This window comes from Equus asinus, chromosome 4 (assembly GCF_041296235.1).
Source record: "Equus asinus isolate D_3611 breed Donkey chromosome 4, EquAss-T2T_v2, whole genome shotgun sequence".
NCBI classification, from domain to species: Eukaryota; Metazoa; Chordata; class Mammalia; order Perissodactyla; family Equidae; genus Equus; species Equus asinus.
The window spans coordinates 98,380,834-98,395,600 of NC_091793.1; the positions used below are offsets into that span (position 1 = coordinate 98,380,834).

Here is a 14,767-nt window from a genome sequence, read left to right on the forward strand (position 1 = left end):
CTCCCCGTTCATTTCAGCAGATTCCATTTGGCTTCTTTATTCATAAGCATGTTTTACGTAGCAGCTTCCTGTTCCTAATCTTAAAGTATACACTGACTTTCCAATTGTGGGGCTGATATTCAGTCACCAAAGTTTTCTGAAAGCAGCACCAAAGCTAAGATCTAAAAAGCTGGTCTAAAAGCTGAGGTACAGTATAAAAATATGATTGTGCAAAACACATCTAAAAGAAATGCAAAAGTGTTATGGAAAAAAAACAGTAATACTTAAGCTACTACTGTCACACTTAATCGGTCTAGACTTTATTTGACCTACTCACCACCTTTACAAATATGGCCACGAGAAAGCAGACAGCAAATAAGAAATAAAATTCTTAGGCAATTACAGAGAAACCTAAGAAGAGTGTTAAAAATTTCCTAGAGCATGAGTAGAGCCAAATGTTCCTAAGTGCTTCAAATAATAATTATAAAGTGTGGTCATTAAGAAGAATAAAGCACAAATTTCTCATTATATACAATATGAAACCTTTAGTCTTTTTGAAATGCAACAGGAGCTGTACATGAATACATGGTCTATATACACAAATACATATGCTTTCAAGTATTTCTTGAATTCCAAAGTATAAATTTAAAATCTGATATACACCATAAAAAACGATAATGCAAAACATAAAGAAATGCAGATATATATATAATGCACATCTATAAAGAGTACAAGCATTTCTGGTCAGTCTCAGACATAAGGGAATACTGCCGCAACTAAGAACAAGGAGGTGAGCATGTCTCAGGGGTTTTTTTTATTTGCGTCAATGCTTTCTTTCATTGATAGTACCCAACACACTGAAAAACTACCAAAAACAGCCAAATCATTCTCTAATCTTGACTTCATTCTTTCTTTGTAAATATCATGACACTACCAATACCACTTTCTTCATTAAAAGTCTGGAAAACTTGAAAGCTGCCCACCTGAATTTCAAATCCAAATGTTCCATTATCCTGCTTTTCCACAGTCACAAGCTTTCTGTAATAAAAAATTAAAAACATAACTATGCATGAAGATCAAAGTATCACATTTGGCACATACTTATTAAAAATAACTGTCAATTAAAAATAGCTGACATTTATGTAAATTGTAGTATGTATGACTCTGTGTGTGTGTGTGTGTGTGTGTATGCCTTATCAACAGCCTGGAGAGCTGTGTTCCTAAATATCTTGGTGAGAGACCAAAAAATAAAAGAATCTCTTTACCTTTGAGACCAGGAAAATTCACCTAAAGAACTTGATCTCGTCAAAGCAAGCTGAAAAATACAAGCGCACAGTTATTGAAAGGTCCTTAAGACACATCTGTAACATGTTCTAAATCACAAAGGACTTTGTTCTTTATCACCTTCTTTGGCCCAGCTCCTGGGAAATTGTTACGTAAAAGCAGTAATTTCCATTCTCTGGTGATAGCAAAGGATTGCTGGGAAAGGGAACATTCAGGCATTCTGTTTAAAAGATTAAAAGAGGCTCTGATAATAATACACTGTGGCAAGGGAGTTAACGTGGCAAAACTCCAAAGCTTCCAGAAAGAACTTCATATCTAATCTGTATTTAAAATAGCCTCTGAAAGATTAACCACAGTAATTTATAATCACACTGAAATCCGAAGAAAAATAACACCCATAGACTGGCATATAAAACCCAAATACTTGATAGTTTTTGGAGATGCTGATGAAATGACTGTGTTTACTGTAATAGTTCAATATGTTACTGTTTTTAGTGGGATAAAATAATCTCTAAACAACCAACTCATATACAGAAACACAAATCAAGTGAAACCTGGGACACAAAACTTCAATTCTGTTTGTAACTTATTTTTGAATTGTTTTGGAAGAGGGCGGTGAGATTTCCAGCCAAGACAGGAAAGGAATGCCAGAATGGGATAAATAATAACACCTTCATTCCTCTGCATCTTTTGGAAAAAGATTATGTAAACATAAGCTTCCAGGATCCATTCTATCATTGTAAACAGAGGAAAAGTTAACAAAAGGTGGCATCTTGTTTTTTAGGTGACTGCAGAGAGTTTTTGTGTGTTTTTTGTTTCGTCTGTTTGTTTAGGAATCAACAAACGTTAATTAGCCCTTTCTCAAGTGTTAGTCCAAGGGCCCAAAACAAGCTCATGCTACTACTAGCTCACACATGGTGTTTATCTGTTAACCTGATATAGTTGTCATACATCAATGAATACATAAGATGTCAGGAGATCAATGCATAGTCCAAACAAATAAAAATAAAATGAGCAGAGGGTGAAAATCAAAAGGTAAAAGTACATAGAAGAAATTAATGCACAAATGAAATGCTCATCAGGACATTTGTTAGGAGAGAAGCCTACATCACTGTAAGGAATTCAAATTATCAGGTACCAAATGTCAACATTCTCACAAATTTTCTGGAATGGCTCAGTGTTCAGAATTAAGCCATTGGTCAGTAAAGTTAATGTAATGGAGGGCTGATCTCTTCCCACCAATTTGAGTGGTCCAGAATTCCAATTCTGGACCACAAATCACTTAAATCAACCTGAAGACTGCAATAGGAAGGCTCAGACCCCAAAAGATTCTCTAGATTTGCTAAAAAGTATCTGTTTTCAACTTATAAGGACTAACTGTGGAATGCCTACAACAATTTGTATGGTTTGTTTCAGTCTGAATTTGTTCTGATGTGTACCATTAACAACTGTGTAGTAGGCTGCCTTCTTGTGGAAGAGAGCAATAAAGTTGACATTCCCAAACCTTCTCAATCTCTCCCTTATATTGTACTCACATTTTCTTAATCTTATTTTCATTCTTTGCATCTGCTTGGCTTTTATCCTTATTTCAGATTGTAAGGCACTTAGGTAGGTCATATCTAATTATGTTATCTGTATCTTGGGTTTATATTTTAAAATATTACTCTCGTATCAATATTCATCAGATTATTCACATACGGAGGTATATATGTATATTTATATGAAGGGCATACTGAATCAAATACCTCTCTTCTATGCATAATTATCCGTATGCTTTGGGCCTCTTGAGGAATGTATTTGTTTTACTTTCTACCTCAATGCCTAGCACAGGGCCTGGAATAGAGTGGAAACTTAAAATCAGCTAAATAGACAAACAGAAGTAAACTACCAGACACCAATACAAGCGAGTAAGTGCTGGAGGGAATCCCAAGTAAAATACTCATGTTCAGGAGGAATGTGTTACGATCTTCAGCTTTGCCCTTCATTATATTAAATATTCATAGGAAAAACTCAAGGGTAATCATCAAAAAATATAAAATAAAATTTAAAACTCAAAAATATGTAGCAAAATTAAAAATGAAAGGAAAGAAGCAAGATTAAAAAAAAACCTCAATCCAAAAACAGCAAGAACGATAGAAAAAGGACTAGTAGAAAAGAAAGTAAATTAGTGTGTTGCTAAATGAATGAATGTTGGCAAGAATTAATGAATTATTAAAATTTTGAGCCTTTCCTCGGCAATTTTAAATGTCCTTTTGCTAGGCAAATAATCATAGCATTAATGGGAACCTCAAGATTTCATCTGGTCAACCCTCTACCTGCCTTCTGAATCAAAAATCATTCTAGATAGATTCAAATCTAAAATCTTTTATGGCTACGAAACAAATCCATGACCTCTACAGAGGAAGACACTTCCCCACCCCACCTCATGCTAACCTTTCTATCTAGCTAATATTTGTCTTATACAGTGTGAGATGCAGAGCAGATACTCAGTTCCTGCGGACTGACTGATTTGGGTTATCAGTGACACACACAAAAAATCACACTAAGTCAAATTATAAATTAGTTTCCACTCTGGATCAGCAATGAGCCTGTCTCAGGCACCTAACATTTAAATAAAAAACAATTTAAATAAATTAGGCACCATCAAATTCTCTGACACGTGCCACATCTTGACACAAAGGCTCCTTGTTTTTGATCTGGGCTGTCAGACTCAGGCATGTGGAAAGGAATGTTCTCAGGGTTCAACCTCGCTTGCACACTAAACTATCTGCCGGTGTGAAATGAAATATGTCTAATGTCTTATCAAGGTCTTCCACTTTGAAAGAAGTTTTCCCTGCAGCCCTTTCCCTCGAGTGAGCAGCCCTATTCTAGGATCTAACCAGGGAAGTCCCTGCTCCCCAGACTTCTGTCCCAGCCAGAGCCTTTCCTCAGGGTTGTAGCTATGATACCAAAACTCATGAATGAGGAACTGCTGTGCAGTGAACAGCATATGCTGGCAACAGCTGTCTTTTATTACACATTATCTAATATGAGAAATCTAGGTTTAGCGATTTGGCACGCCTGCAAACTATACATTTAATTATGACTGCAGAGTAGACAAAGCTCCTTAACCCCTTGCTGGCCACTAATATAAAGCTACCTGGGGTTTGGCTTAGGATCCCTCTTCTTTTGTTGTTAGTCAGATGACACAAAAGATCAGGCATTAATATTCAAAACATAATATTTGCTGCTATGCAATGATTCACAACGTCCCTCTTTAGTGGAAAACCAAGACCAAATACTTCAGCTGTCAGTCTGCTAAAGATAGGATAATCTGCAGCTCAGCCAGATAGCCAGCCCGCCTCAGAGGAGGTCAAAGTTCAATCCTGTAGCCACTTCTGTGGCTAAGTAACAGACAGTTACTTCCTGGTCCCCAGGCTGTGCTCTCATTTCCTGAAAGTGTTGAGGGGTGGGGAGGGAAGGGTGCTTATGCACAGAGGAGGTGTTTTGTTTTTGTTGTTTGCTTCAAAAGTCCCCAAATTTTGTGCTCTCCTCCTTTTCCAGTCCCCTACTTCACTCTCTGCAGTTCTTCCCTGAACACCACTGTTTTCTTTTCTCTTTTAAGTCAGGAACCTTAGGACACAGGGCTCCACAGACTATTCTAAGATCCAGCAAAATAATGGATCTGAACTCAATTTCCTAACTTGTAAGTACCCTGAAGGAACCCAAAGAGAATGTTGCAGCTCCCCAGGAAAGGCTCACTGTGAGCTCAACCTCTTTTTCAAGAAAAAATGTTGAATATTGACTCTAAGCATGCAGCAATAGGATTAGGGAATACTTTTCAAATTCTTTTCTAGTGAAATTAACACAGTTTTCTACCAAAAACTATTCATTAAATGATCAGAATACCTTGTTGCGGTTAGGAACACCTGGGAGTTTCGGTAAGAGATACTGTGCAGCCAGAAATAATGGAAAGGTTCATGAAGGGCAGAATCCATCTGAGAAGTGCATGCATCACAGAGTTTAGCACAATGTTCCATACCTGAACTTTGACGTGAGATCACCCTTCCAGAACTTGCCTATTTAGTAATAATTTGATAACCAAAAGAAAATCAGGCAAAGAAAGTCAGTTTGTGGTACCACTAATGCACATTTAATCTTCTTGTCTGTCAGGTGCCTGGTTCTCCCTACAGCATTTAGTGAAAATTATTTCCCAAAAGCCACCTACTACCCTTGGGAGAGTGGACAGTAAGGTACAATCACCACTCCTTTGACATTACAACATTTATAAAGACTATCCTTATTTCCTGCTGTCTCCTTCCTACAGTGTTTTCCCTTCTAGGGAGTTTTTCTCTAGAACTATGTTCAGAAGTAGGAGCCGTACTGGGGTGTCTGTCACCTCGTACAAATATAGGTATTAAGATAACATGCACACACAGAAATCTATTTTTAAACAATTCTGAGTGTAAACACTCAAATGATTCTGAAGATTAATCTGAAACTACAGGCTACCCAGATACAGCTTTGCAGAAACCAAAGCCAACAATAACAAGAAGTTTCAACTGTTGACGTCAGCCCCGAAAGGTTGAAAATAACAGTGGGCAGAGAAACACCTGCTCGCATGACTGCCTCACAGGGATCTCGTTGCCTGCAATTCAGTCAGTGCCAAATGAGTGATTATTCTCTAAAAACCGGTTAAAGGAAATGAACACTCATTTGGAAAATTCTGAAATGTTTGGATAAACTTGCATCAGGTCTCATTGATGATAACCGTACAGAATCAAATGTCTCGTGTACAAGAGGCTTTGTTTTGCTGGGGTTTTTCCTTAAAGTAATTCTCACAACAGTAAGAAACAGTTTGAAAAGGAGTCTACCATGGGAAAGAATATTAAAAAAGGGAGAAGTTAAGACCTAGAAAAGATGAGAACATGCAAATACATTAATTGGTGTGGGACTGTGTATATGTATATGTGTATGTATATATATTATCTGCATACACACACATACTCGTGCATTTCATACGCCAATATCCCTCTCATTATCTTCCTCCAGTAACCTTCTACTGATTGCATTTTTCAGTTCACGCTGTCTTCACTCAGGCTTAAAACCTGACGTGGACTCCTCCATCTTTCTTGCCTTTCAGATTCAAGTCTTTGGGTCTCCTCTCCATTCTCTTCTTTCCTCTTTCTCCAACTACTGCAAAAGTTGCTCCCCCATCACTAGTCTCTGCTGACTTACCGACAGCATGTTTCTAGAGTGAGGTTCCTGAAACCCACTACTGCTCAAACACGCTCAGTGGTTCCCTGTGTTGGTCAGATTACAGCTCTCTCAGGGGAAGTGTCCAAGTGTTTTGTAAAGCAGCCCAGCCCTGAGGTCTCCCCTCACCCCCCACACAGACACTTACAAGTCCTCCTGACATGATAATGTGCTGTTACCTAAACATGTCCTAAAGGCCCCAAGATCTGTGCCGCAGCATTAATTATTCCCCTATCTGGGAATACCCTTCAATATCTGCAATATCTATCTGCCAAGGTTGTATTCAAAGGCATGTACTTGAATTAGAGTATTTATGTTGTTTTACATTGTATAACACCTGTTCGTTCTGCCTCCTTAATTGTAAACCCTATAAGGGCAAGAAACAGGTTCATCTGATCTTCTCCTCCTACACTGCTCTATGTCTGAAAACTGAATAAAGACTTTGGTACTTCTCAGAGTTGCTTTATTTTCAGATAGGGAGTAAGATGACAGAAATGTTCATCATTATATTATACTTAATGTCACAATAGCACTTTTGGATCGAAAAAGAACAATAATCCAAACCATGGCAAATTATGCCCTTATCTTCATTGTGAAAAATACCAAGGAATCGGCTATGTACATCACAGAAAAAAGATCATGACTCTCCCGCTATGCTATCGCTCTCTAATCCTGAAATTATTAGGCTTAAGAGGAGCATGTGATGTACACGCAAGGTTTAAAGGCAAAAATTCATGCTTTAAAACAATTCTAAGTATTTTCTGTAAAGTATTATATCTAAATTCAGATATGTACTTGGGGCATTATAGCGAGTTATAACCAAAATCTGAAGAAGTGTAATGATTTAATTTTTTTAAAAAAATTAAAGAATGAAAAAATTCACAATAAATTCAGTTGTACATGGATTTTTCCGAATGGGTTTTCCTCTCTAGGGAAATACTTTACAGTAAAAATAAAAAAGTAATAGCATAAGTGTTGAGCACATACTGCACGTCAATGTCTGCAGGAAGCATTGCACATTTCCTCACTTAAGCAACAAAAGAGCCCCACAAAGTGGTTCTATTATTATCTTCATTTTAGAAAACTGAAAACTGAATCTCAGAGAGGCAAGTGACTTGCTCAAGATCTCACAGCTATTAAGTGGCCAAGCAGCTGTTCAATCTGGCACTTACTCATTTAACAAAAGTCTTGATTCCAATAGCATAAGGTGTGTGCCCATGCCCCAAAGCTGAAGAAATGACTATCAAGGACAGGGAGTGAGGCTGGGAGGGAAAGAATCAATGCGAGACATACAGGGAAAAAGATCAACAATTCTCAAACTGGTCATGTCTATATACACTATCTTCAAGTATGATGCGTTTGATGGTTGTCATTTTACCTGAACACCTCTTTAAATGAGAAAAACAATCTTTTAAATTTTGTCTTAAAAAAAGAAAGTTTTATTTGGGTCTTCAATCTTTGGACTGGTCCAACAGCTTCTCTGGGCTCCTTGCCTCCTTCCTCACCAATACACTTAGTCACTAATTCCAAAGCCTCTCAAATAACACTATTAGTATGAAGTCACACAAACGTATCACTCTGCTGCAAGAGAACATGAATACTCTAAAAGGTACAAAATAGTAATCATACCTGCTTTCTTCCCCGGGGCAAAGTAGCCACAGTGTCTGCCAGCATTTGAATTCTTCTATTATCATCCATCTGGAGGCGGCCTGTGAGTGTGGGGTAAGAGCTATACGCTGGACCAGCACAGTAGTCCACCAAGTTGCCATTGCTGCTGTGTTGTATGAGTCTTTGTAAAGACATTGTGAATAAAGATTACTGCAGCTGGCACATGGTTGAGTGGCTTTGCAGGATGGGGGAAACTAAAAGTATAACCATCTGACAAGTAATCAAAAGTAGCAAAGCAGAAAGAGCCCATGTGACTTCTGTGGTTTGAAGTCCTTGTTACACAAACGCTATCTTGCAGTTCACTCCCATTTCCCAATGCTTTTTTCTTTAAACCCCTTGGGAGAACCTAAAGCTAGTTTTTACCATTAAAAGTAATCAACTTTTTTTTTTCTCTCTCCTTCAAACAGCCAGAACTCGTATGCTTTCATGTTCTGTGGCAAATTATGTTCAAAACACCATCTGCCTTTTTTTTTTTAAGGGAGGAAAAAAGCTTCCCCAACTTCTGCCATTTGTTTCCCATCCACTCCCCTACTTAATGTGGGCAGTGCTATGTAAAAGTCAAGATGTGCGAACACTCAGTTCTTGTGAATATAAGCAAGAATTACAGGGTCCAGTCATAACATTCTCTCACGAAGTCCTTGTAATGTACTTTCCCCCAAGTACACCCTAGCTCATTAATGTTCATCAAAAAGACATTATACCTGCTACTTGGGCTGTAACCATTCAGCATTTTCTGGTTGCCCTTCTACTACTTTGTCTTGACTGAAATTATCCATCATCTTTAAAGAAACAAGGGGAGGGGCAGACCGGCACAATTCGAGCACAAAGTTGGCCATATCTTAGACTGGACTTTGCTGCAGCATCAGCAAGTGGTCCTGGGGGAGAATTAGAGAGGGCAGGAAGGTAAAAGCAAAGCAAGGTGTCACGAGAATGTTACCAGTTGGTCCCAGCATGCACATATGGGCAAAGGGAGACAGCATGAGTACCCAAGATAACAGATGCTTTTTTGACGGGGGTTGGGGACATGTAGAGTTGAGAGAATGGGTTTCAGAGGAGGAGCAGGGGACACAAGTAGAAGAAACAATCAAAACAAAAATCAAAACGAGAAGTTTTACATATGATAAAAAGGCAACTGTGATTTTCAAAATCAGTTTGGTCAATAGTAGAATTTAAAAGAGTTAGAAAGACTTTGAACTAAGATGGAAGTCAAGGTGAATTCAGCTCAAGCAGAGCCTACCAAATTTAAATCGCAAAATCTTCTGAGTTAACAGTGCTTCAAGAGATAAAGCCAACTCAGAAATTTTTAAAACCCTAGCACAGCATGACTCATTATTAATGGAATTGGACTATGACACGAACAAAACCATGTCTCCAAAAACATATAAAGATCTAAACTGGGATTACAAATACATATGCCTTCAGGGGCCAGATGAGTAAAATAATATAATATAAATGGGTAAATCAAAAGAAATCGATAGAGACTTTGTCAACTAAAGAATATGTCAATTATAAAGACATTTATGTAATACGTGTGTGTGTGTGTGTGTGTGTGTGTGTACAGAGAGAGAGTGTGATTTTAAAAACAGCTGCAGGCTATGAGGTGCATGACTTAGACCAACACAATTAACTGAGAACAGCAGTCCACCTGTCCTCCAGGAATTTTATAAAGTTAGATAAATATTTTAGTATTTCAAAAAACCTAATGGAAATTATATATTTGCTTGATATAAGGCCACACAGGCCAACTAACAAGCAAGTTTTGTAGATGGATGCTAAAATTGTATCAATTTAGTGTGTTATACTGATCTTAAGCTGACATAAATTATAGGTCTATTATTAAATTGGAAAATAAATTATTTTCTACTTAACTTATGAAATGTGTTTAACAAGTAGAATCTTGCAAATCATGAGATCCAAGTCTGTAAAATCAGAATCAAAGGGAGATCTGACATTCAGCCAGTACATACCAGTAGGGTCACACTTGTTAATTACATATTTATGACTTGGTCTATTTTGATTTGTCAGTTCCCTGGTCTGATTGTCAGGACCTGTGTCATATCACTTATTAAATATTTTGAATAGCATCCGTGATCAACAGTATGCTTTGTGATAAAATGTTGGGAAACACTAACGTTTTCATATAAATGTGACCTCAAGCCCCAAACCCTTGACTCACAAAGCTGTTCTCCTGTTTACAACTTTTCTTTTCTATAGAATTTTCCTTAAGACAATAATAGTAGCCTGAACTCTCTTTCCCTTTATCCTCCCCTTTATTTTAAAAAGGTGATTCTGAAAATGAATCAAATCAAGCTATCTACCTGCTCAAAAGATTTCAGGAGTGCCTCATCATCAATAAAATAAAATTAAAGTACAACAAAATAAAAAGAATTCTATCTCCTTTAATAAAAAGAGTTCATATGTAACTTGATTTTCTGAAATTTCATTAAAAATTTCATTTCTTCTGATCTTTCTTTTGTGACTTGACACAGTATACTTAGACTACAGCTAATTGTACACAAGTTGTTTTCACACTGTCTAATTTCCTCTAATTACCTTGAGTGCAAGAGTGATCTCTTATTTTTAAATTTCCTCTCATATCCCATGTATAGAAAGTGTTCAGTAAATGTTTGTTTGTAAAAAGAAAATGATAGAGCAGTAGATATTGAAGAAAAAGAATTAATATTGTTGTAAAGCATCAAAGAACAAAACCTAAACTGGCAGAAAATTTTTGTAGTACTAAAATCTTCTGTAAGGAGTGATCTGATGGACATGGACAGAATCTCTTTAAAAATATGCCTGCCATGTATTTCAAAAGCTAATATGCAGTTATTGGGGGTGGTGGACATTCTTCTTATTTGGGGAATTTTGTTTATAAATATGCAAATCTCTTGGAATGCATTAATCTTTAATATAAATTAGATGAACCCTAGACGAGTTGGAACATGGGGAAGATTTGATGGAAGCAGGTGAGAGGGGTATGCCTAGCATATGGAACATAGAAAGAAAGGTGGGAGGACCTAGAAGACAAACTTGGCCAACTTTATAATCATCCATGAGACTCTCAGACACCTGTGAGACAGTTGACAATGGGGGTTTGAACTTGGATTCAAATCCTGGCTCTGCTGCTTCATCAGCCTTGTGACCTTGTGAAAGTCATTTAACTTCTCTGCTATGAACTGAATTGTGTCCCTCAAAACTCCTAGGTTGAAGCCTTAAACCCCCCAATGCGACTATATTGGAGATAGGGCCTATAGGAAGGTAAGTAAGGTTAAATAAAGCTATAAGGATGGGGTCATGATCCAATAGGATTAATGTCCATGTAAGATGAGACCCCAGAGAGCTAGTGCGCTCTCTCTCTCTCTCCCTCTCTTTCTCTGCCATGTGAGGACACAGCAAGAAAGGTGGCAGTCTGCAAGCCAGGAAGAGAGTTCTCATCAGGAACCAAATTGGCTAGCACCTTGATCTTGGGCTTCCCAACCTTCGCAACTACAAGAAAATAAATTTCTACTGTTTAAGCCACTCATTCTGTGTTATTTGTTATTATAGTTTATGGTACTAGTCCAAGATGACTGGTACACTCTCTAAACCTCAGGTTTCACAGATATAAAATAATAATTTGTAGGGAGGAATAGATAAAATAGTCCGTGCATAGCACTTGGTACAAAGTAAACTATTACTATTGAGTTTTATTTTAAGTAATAAAAATTCAAAAGGATAAACTTCAAAGGAAATGACCTTAATTCCGTATGAACTGCCCTATCCATTACCAAACGCTCATACATGCAGAAAGGATGCCCTTATACACCCTTGAGTAGACTAAAGGCTGGGATAGATGTGAAAATCCCTCCTGCTGTGCCCCAAGGTATGCTTGCAGAGTCTTCTTGGAGCCAATGCCTGAAATTTCTGGATTACCATTAGCCCAACTCATCTGTTCATTGGGGTAGACGTGGGAGGAGGGTAGGTGGTTGCTCAAAAAATAAGAATTCCTCTGTGTTCTTCTGATTTTAAGATAGTTGGTAAGTTTTTTTGTTTGTTTTATTCTGGCTGTTTGCCTTTATTTGTACAAGAAACCTTTCTTTGGCTTCCTGGAATATCATAGGGTTTTGTTTTTTTTGGTTTGCTTATTTGTTTTATTTTGGCTTTTTGCCTTTATTTACACAGGAAGACTTTATTTGGCAACTGGACTAGTGGAGGAAATGGATTAAAGTCACATAGACAATATTGGAATATTTTGAATTTATATGAGATAAATTTAATTTTACTTTCATATATGAGAGCCTACTAAATGTGACAACTGTTTTGTCTTATTTCTTACCTTCTTTGAGTGATTGGGTTGGCTAGATGGGTGTCTCCATTTTTCCCAAACACTCTGTGGGGCAGTGGGTTTCTAAGAGCGTTCCCCACAGAAGAGTAGCCTGCTTCAGAAAAGCATAAACTAAAACTCTACAATCAGGACTGGCTCTTAAAAATCCCCAGCTCAGGAAAGGGAAATAACAGAAACAGAGGTCATGAAGCCCATATAATAGAAATCCTATTGTGGAAACAAACTAAATATTAGCTTAGAGTTGTGACATACGTATTTAAAGCAGCACACACACACACACAAAACTTTAAACCTAATATGAATAATAGTTAACAATAGATCATATCCATTGTGTTCTTCTTCTTCTTGTTTTTTTCATGAGGAAGATTTGCCCTGAGCTAAGATCTGTGCCAATTTTCTTCTACTCTGTATATGGGATGCTTCCACAGCATGGCTGATGAGTAGAGTAGGTCCACACTGGGGATGCGAACCCGTGAACCCTGGGCCACACAGGCAGAGCACTCAGAACTTTAACCACTCAATCACTGGGCAGCCCCCACATGTGTTTTTAATACAAGTACAAGAAAACAATTTTCTGATCTATTAAGGTTTAATCCAATCAAATCATGAAGCTATGGGTAGAATATAGTGTTATCCAAGAGATTAAGCCACTAAGTTTACCTGGGGTCTTAAATAGATTATCTAGATCAGTTTTTCATGAATTCACCCAGTAAGATCATTTCAAGCTACCTTTTTTGTTTTCTTGATTAGCACCTGAGCTAACAACTGTTGCCAATCTTTTTCTTTCTTTCTTTCTTTCTTTCTGTTTTTTCTCTCCAAAGACCCCCGGTACATAGCTGTATATTTTTAGTTGTGGGTCCTTCTCGTTGTGGTATGTGGGGCACCGCCTCAGCATGGTTTGATGAGTGGTGTCATGTCCGTACCCAGGATCCGAACCAGTGAAACCCTGGGCCGCCGCAGCTGAGCACGGAAACTTAACTACTTCGCCACGGGGCGGCCCCCTCAAGCCTTCTTTTAAATGTGAAATGTACGTGGGCCACTTGGAGATGATCAGTAGGTGTACAGGTTTTTAAAAGGACCTTTGTCAGTGTATCTATTCAAAATAGTCTGTAAGTGCGGAGGAGTTGATTGAGTCTTTAGGAGATAGTCTCTACAATAATTTTAAAACTGTCCTCCTCAGAATGTAAGGAGATCCTTTGAGTTATCTGGGGAAGAAGGGAAGAGGAGGAGAAAGAAGAAGGCATGAGACGTTCTGAGATTTCCAGCCCCGACTTCAATCACAGTAGTTCTGCTTTTTGATTGATTTATACTGTGTTCCTCCCCATACCACGTGGTTTCCCTGGTTTAAAAAACAAAAGCTGAATGAAAATAACAGGCTTATAGAAGAGAGAAAAGAATCAACACATGCTATGCAAAGACAATAGCCTGTTAAGTCCCTCTATAAGAAAATGTCGGCCTGCTAATAAGTTCCCCAATCTCCATGGACATGGTTCCCTTTGAGGAGATAAAACCCTAATAGTATGAACTCTCTTCAATCACAAACACAAAGTAGCCAGTGTAATCGGTAGTCAAAGGATCCCTAACTCTGGATTTGTTGAAAACTCTTCTAAAACAATTTTTCTTCATTAATCTATTAAGACAAAGGTGAAGAGGGTTGAACTGAACTGAAGTCAATTTACATCCTAAGACAAGTAGCCTACTATATGGAGATAACTTTCTGAGAAAGATTAAGTCTCTAAGAGAAATATGATTGGTCCCTTATTACCAGAGTATTTTCTCTATTTGAAGACTATTACCTTATCAAAAAAAGTAGCTATTTTTCTTTTAAATTCACTTAATTAATAAAGTATTTTGGAATATGTCCAACCAAGTATAAACATACGGATCTATCTATATATATATATAATCTTATATATTTTATATATATATGTAGTATTTTACTGCCTTAACAACCATGAAATAAATGAATAATATCAGCCACACCTAATAAAAATAACTTCAGTAAAGTGGGCTGCTTTCATTCGAATATAAGGGTAACTTAATGGAATGGGTTCATTCAAATCCATTTGAGTCAAGAGCACGTCCTTAAACATTTGGGGGGAAAATAAACCATTTATAAATAGGTAATATATGTGTATGTATGTGTTTGTGTGTGAGAGAGATGAAATTGAAATCATGAACAGGCCAAAAATTATAGAAGAAATTGAGAAAGTAGTCAAAGGCCTATCTTTTAAAACATCATGATATTCAAGTGATTTTACCAGTGCTATATCAAAT

General features: G+C 37.4%; 1 protein-coding gene across 6 annotated transcripts in view; it reads right to left on the reverse strand.

The window, feature by feature from the left end:
- Window positions 1–14,767, reverse strand: part of CYTIP (cytohesin 1 interacting protein) — a 67,002-nt gene that overhangs the window by 17,896 nt on the left and 34,339 nt on the right. For 4 of the 6 annotated variants that reach the window (XM_070507800.1, XM_070507799.1, XM_070507801.1 and 1 more), the window contains 2 exons: window positions 1,245–1,294; window positions 963–1,017 (listed from right to left, as the gene is read on the reverse strand). In XM_070507800.1, coding sequence (XP_070363901.1) covers window positions 963–1,017; window positions 1,245–1,294 — 105 coding nt within the window. Of the gene's footprint in view, window positions 1–962; window positions 1,018–1,244; window positions 1,295–1,383; window positions 5,764–8,127; window positions 8,692–14,767 lie in introns of those variants that run through there. The other 2 variants (XM_070507797.1, XM_070507798.1) reach the window with 2 other exon arrangements.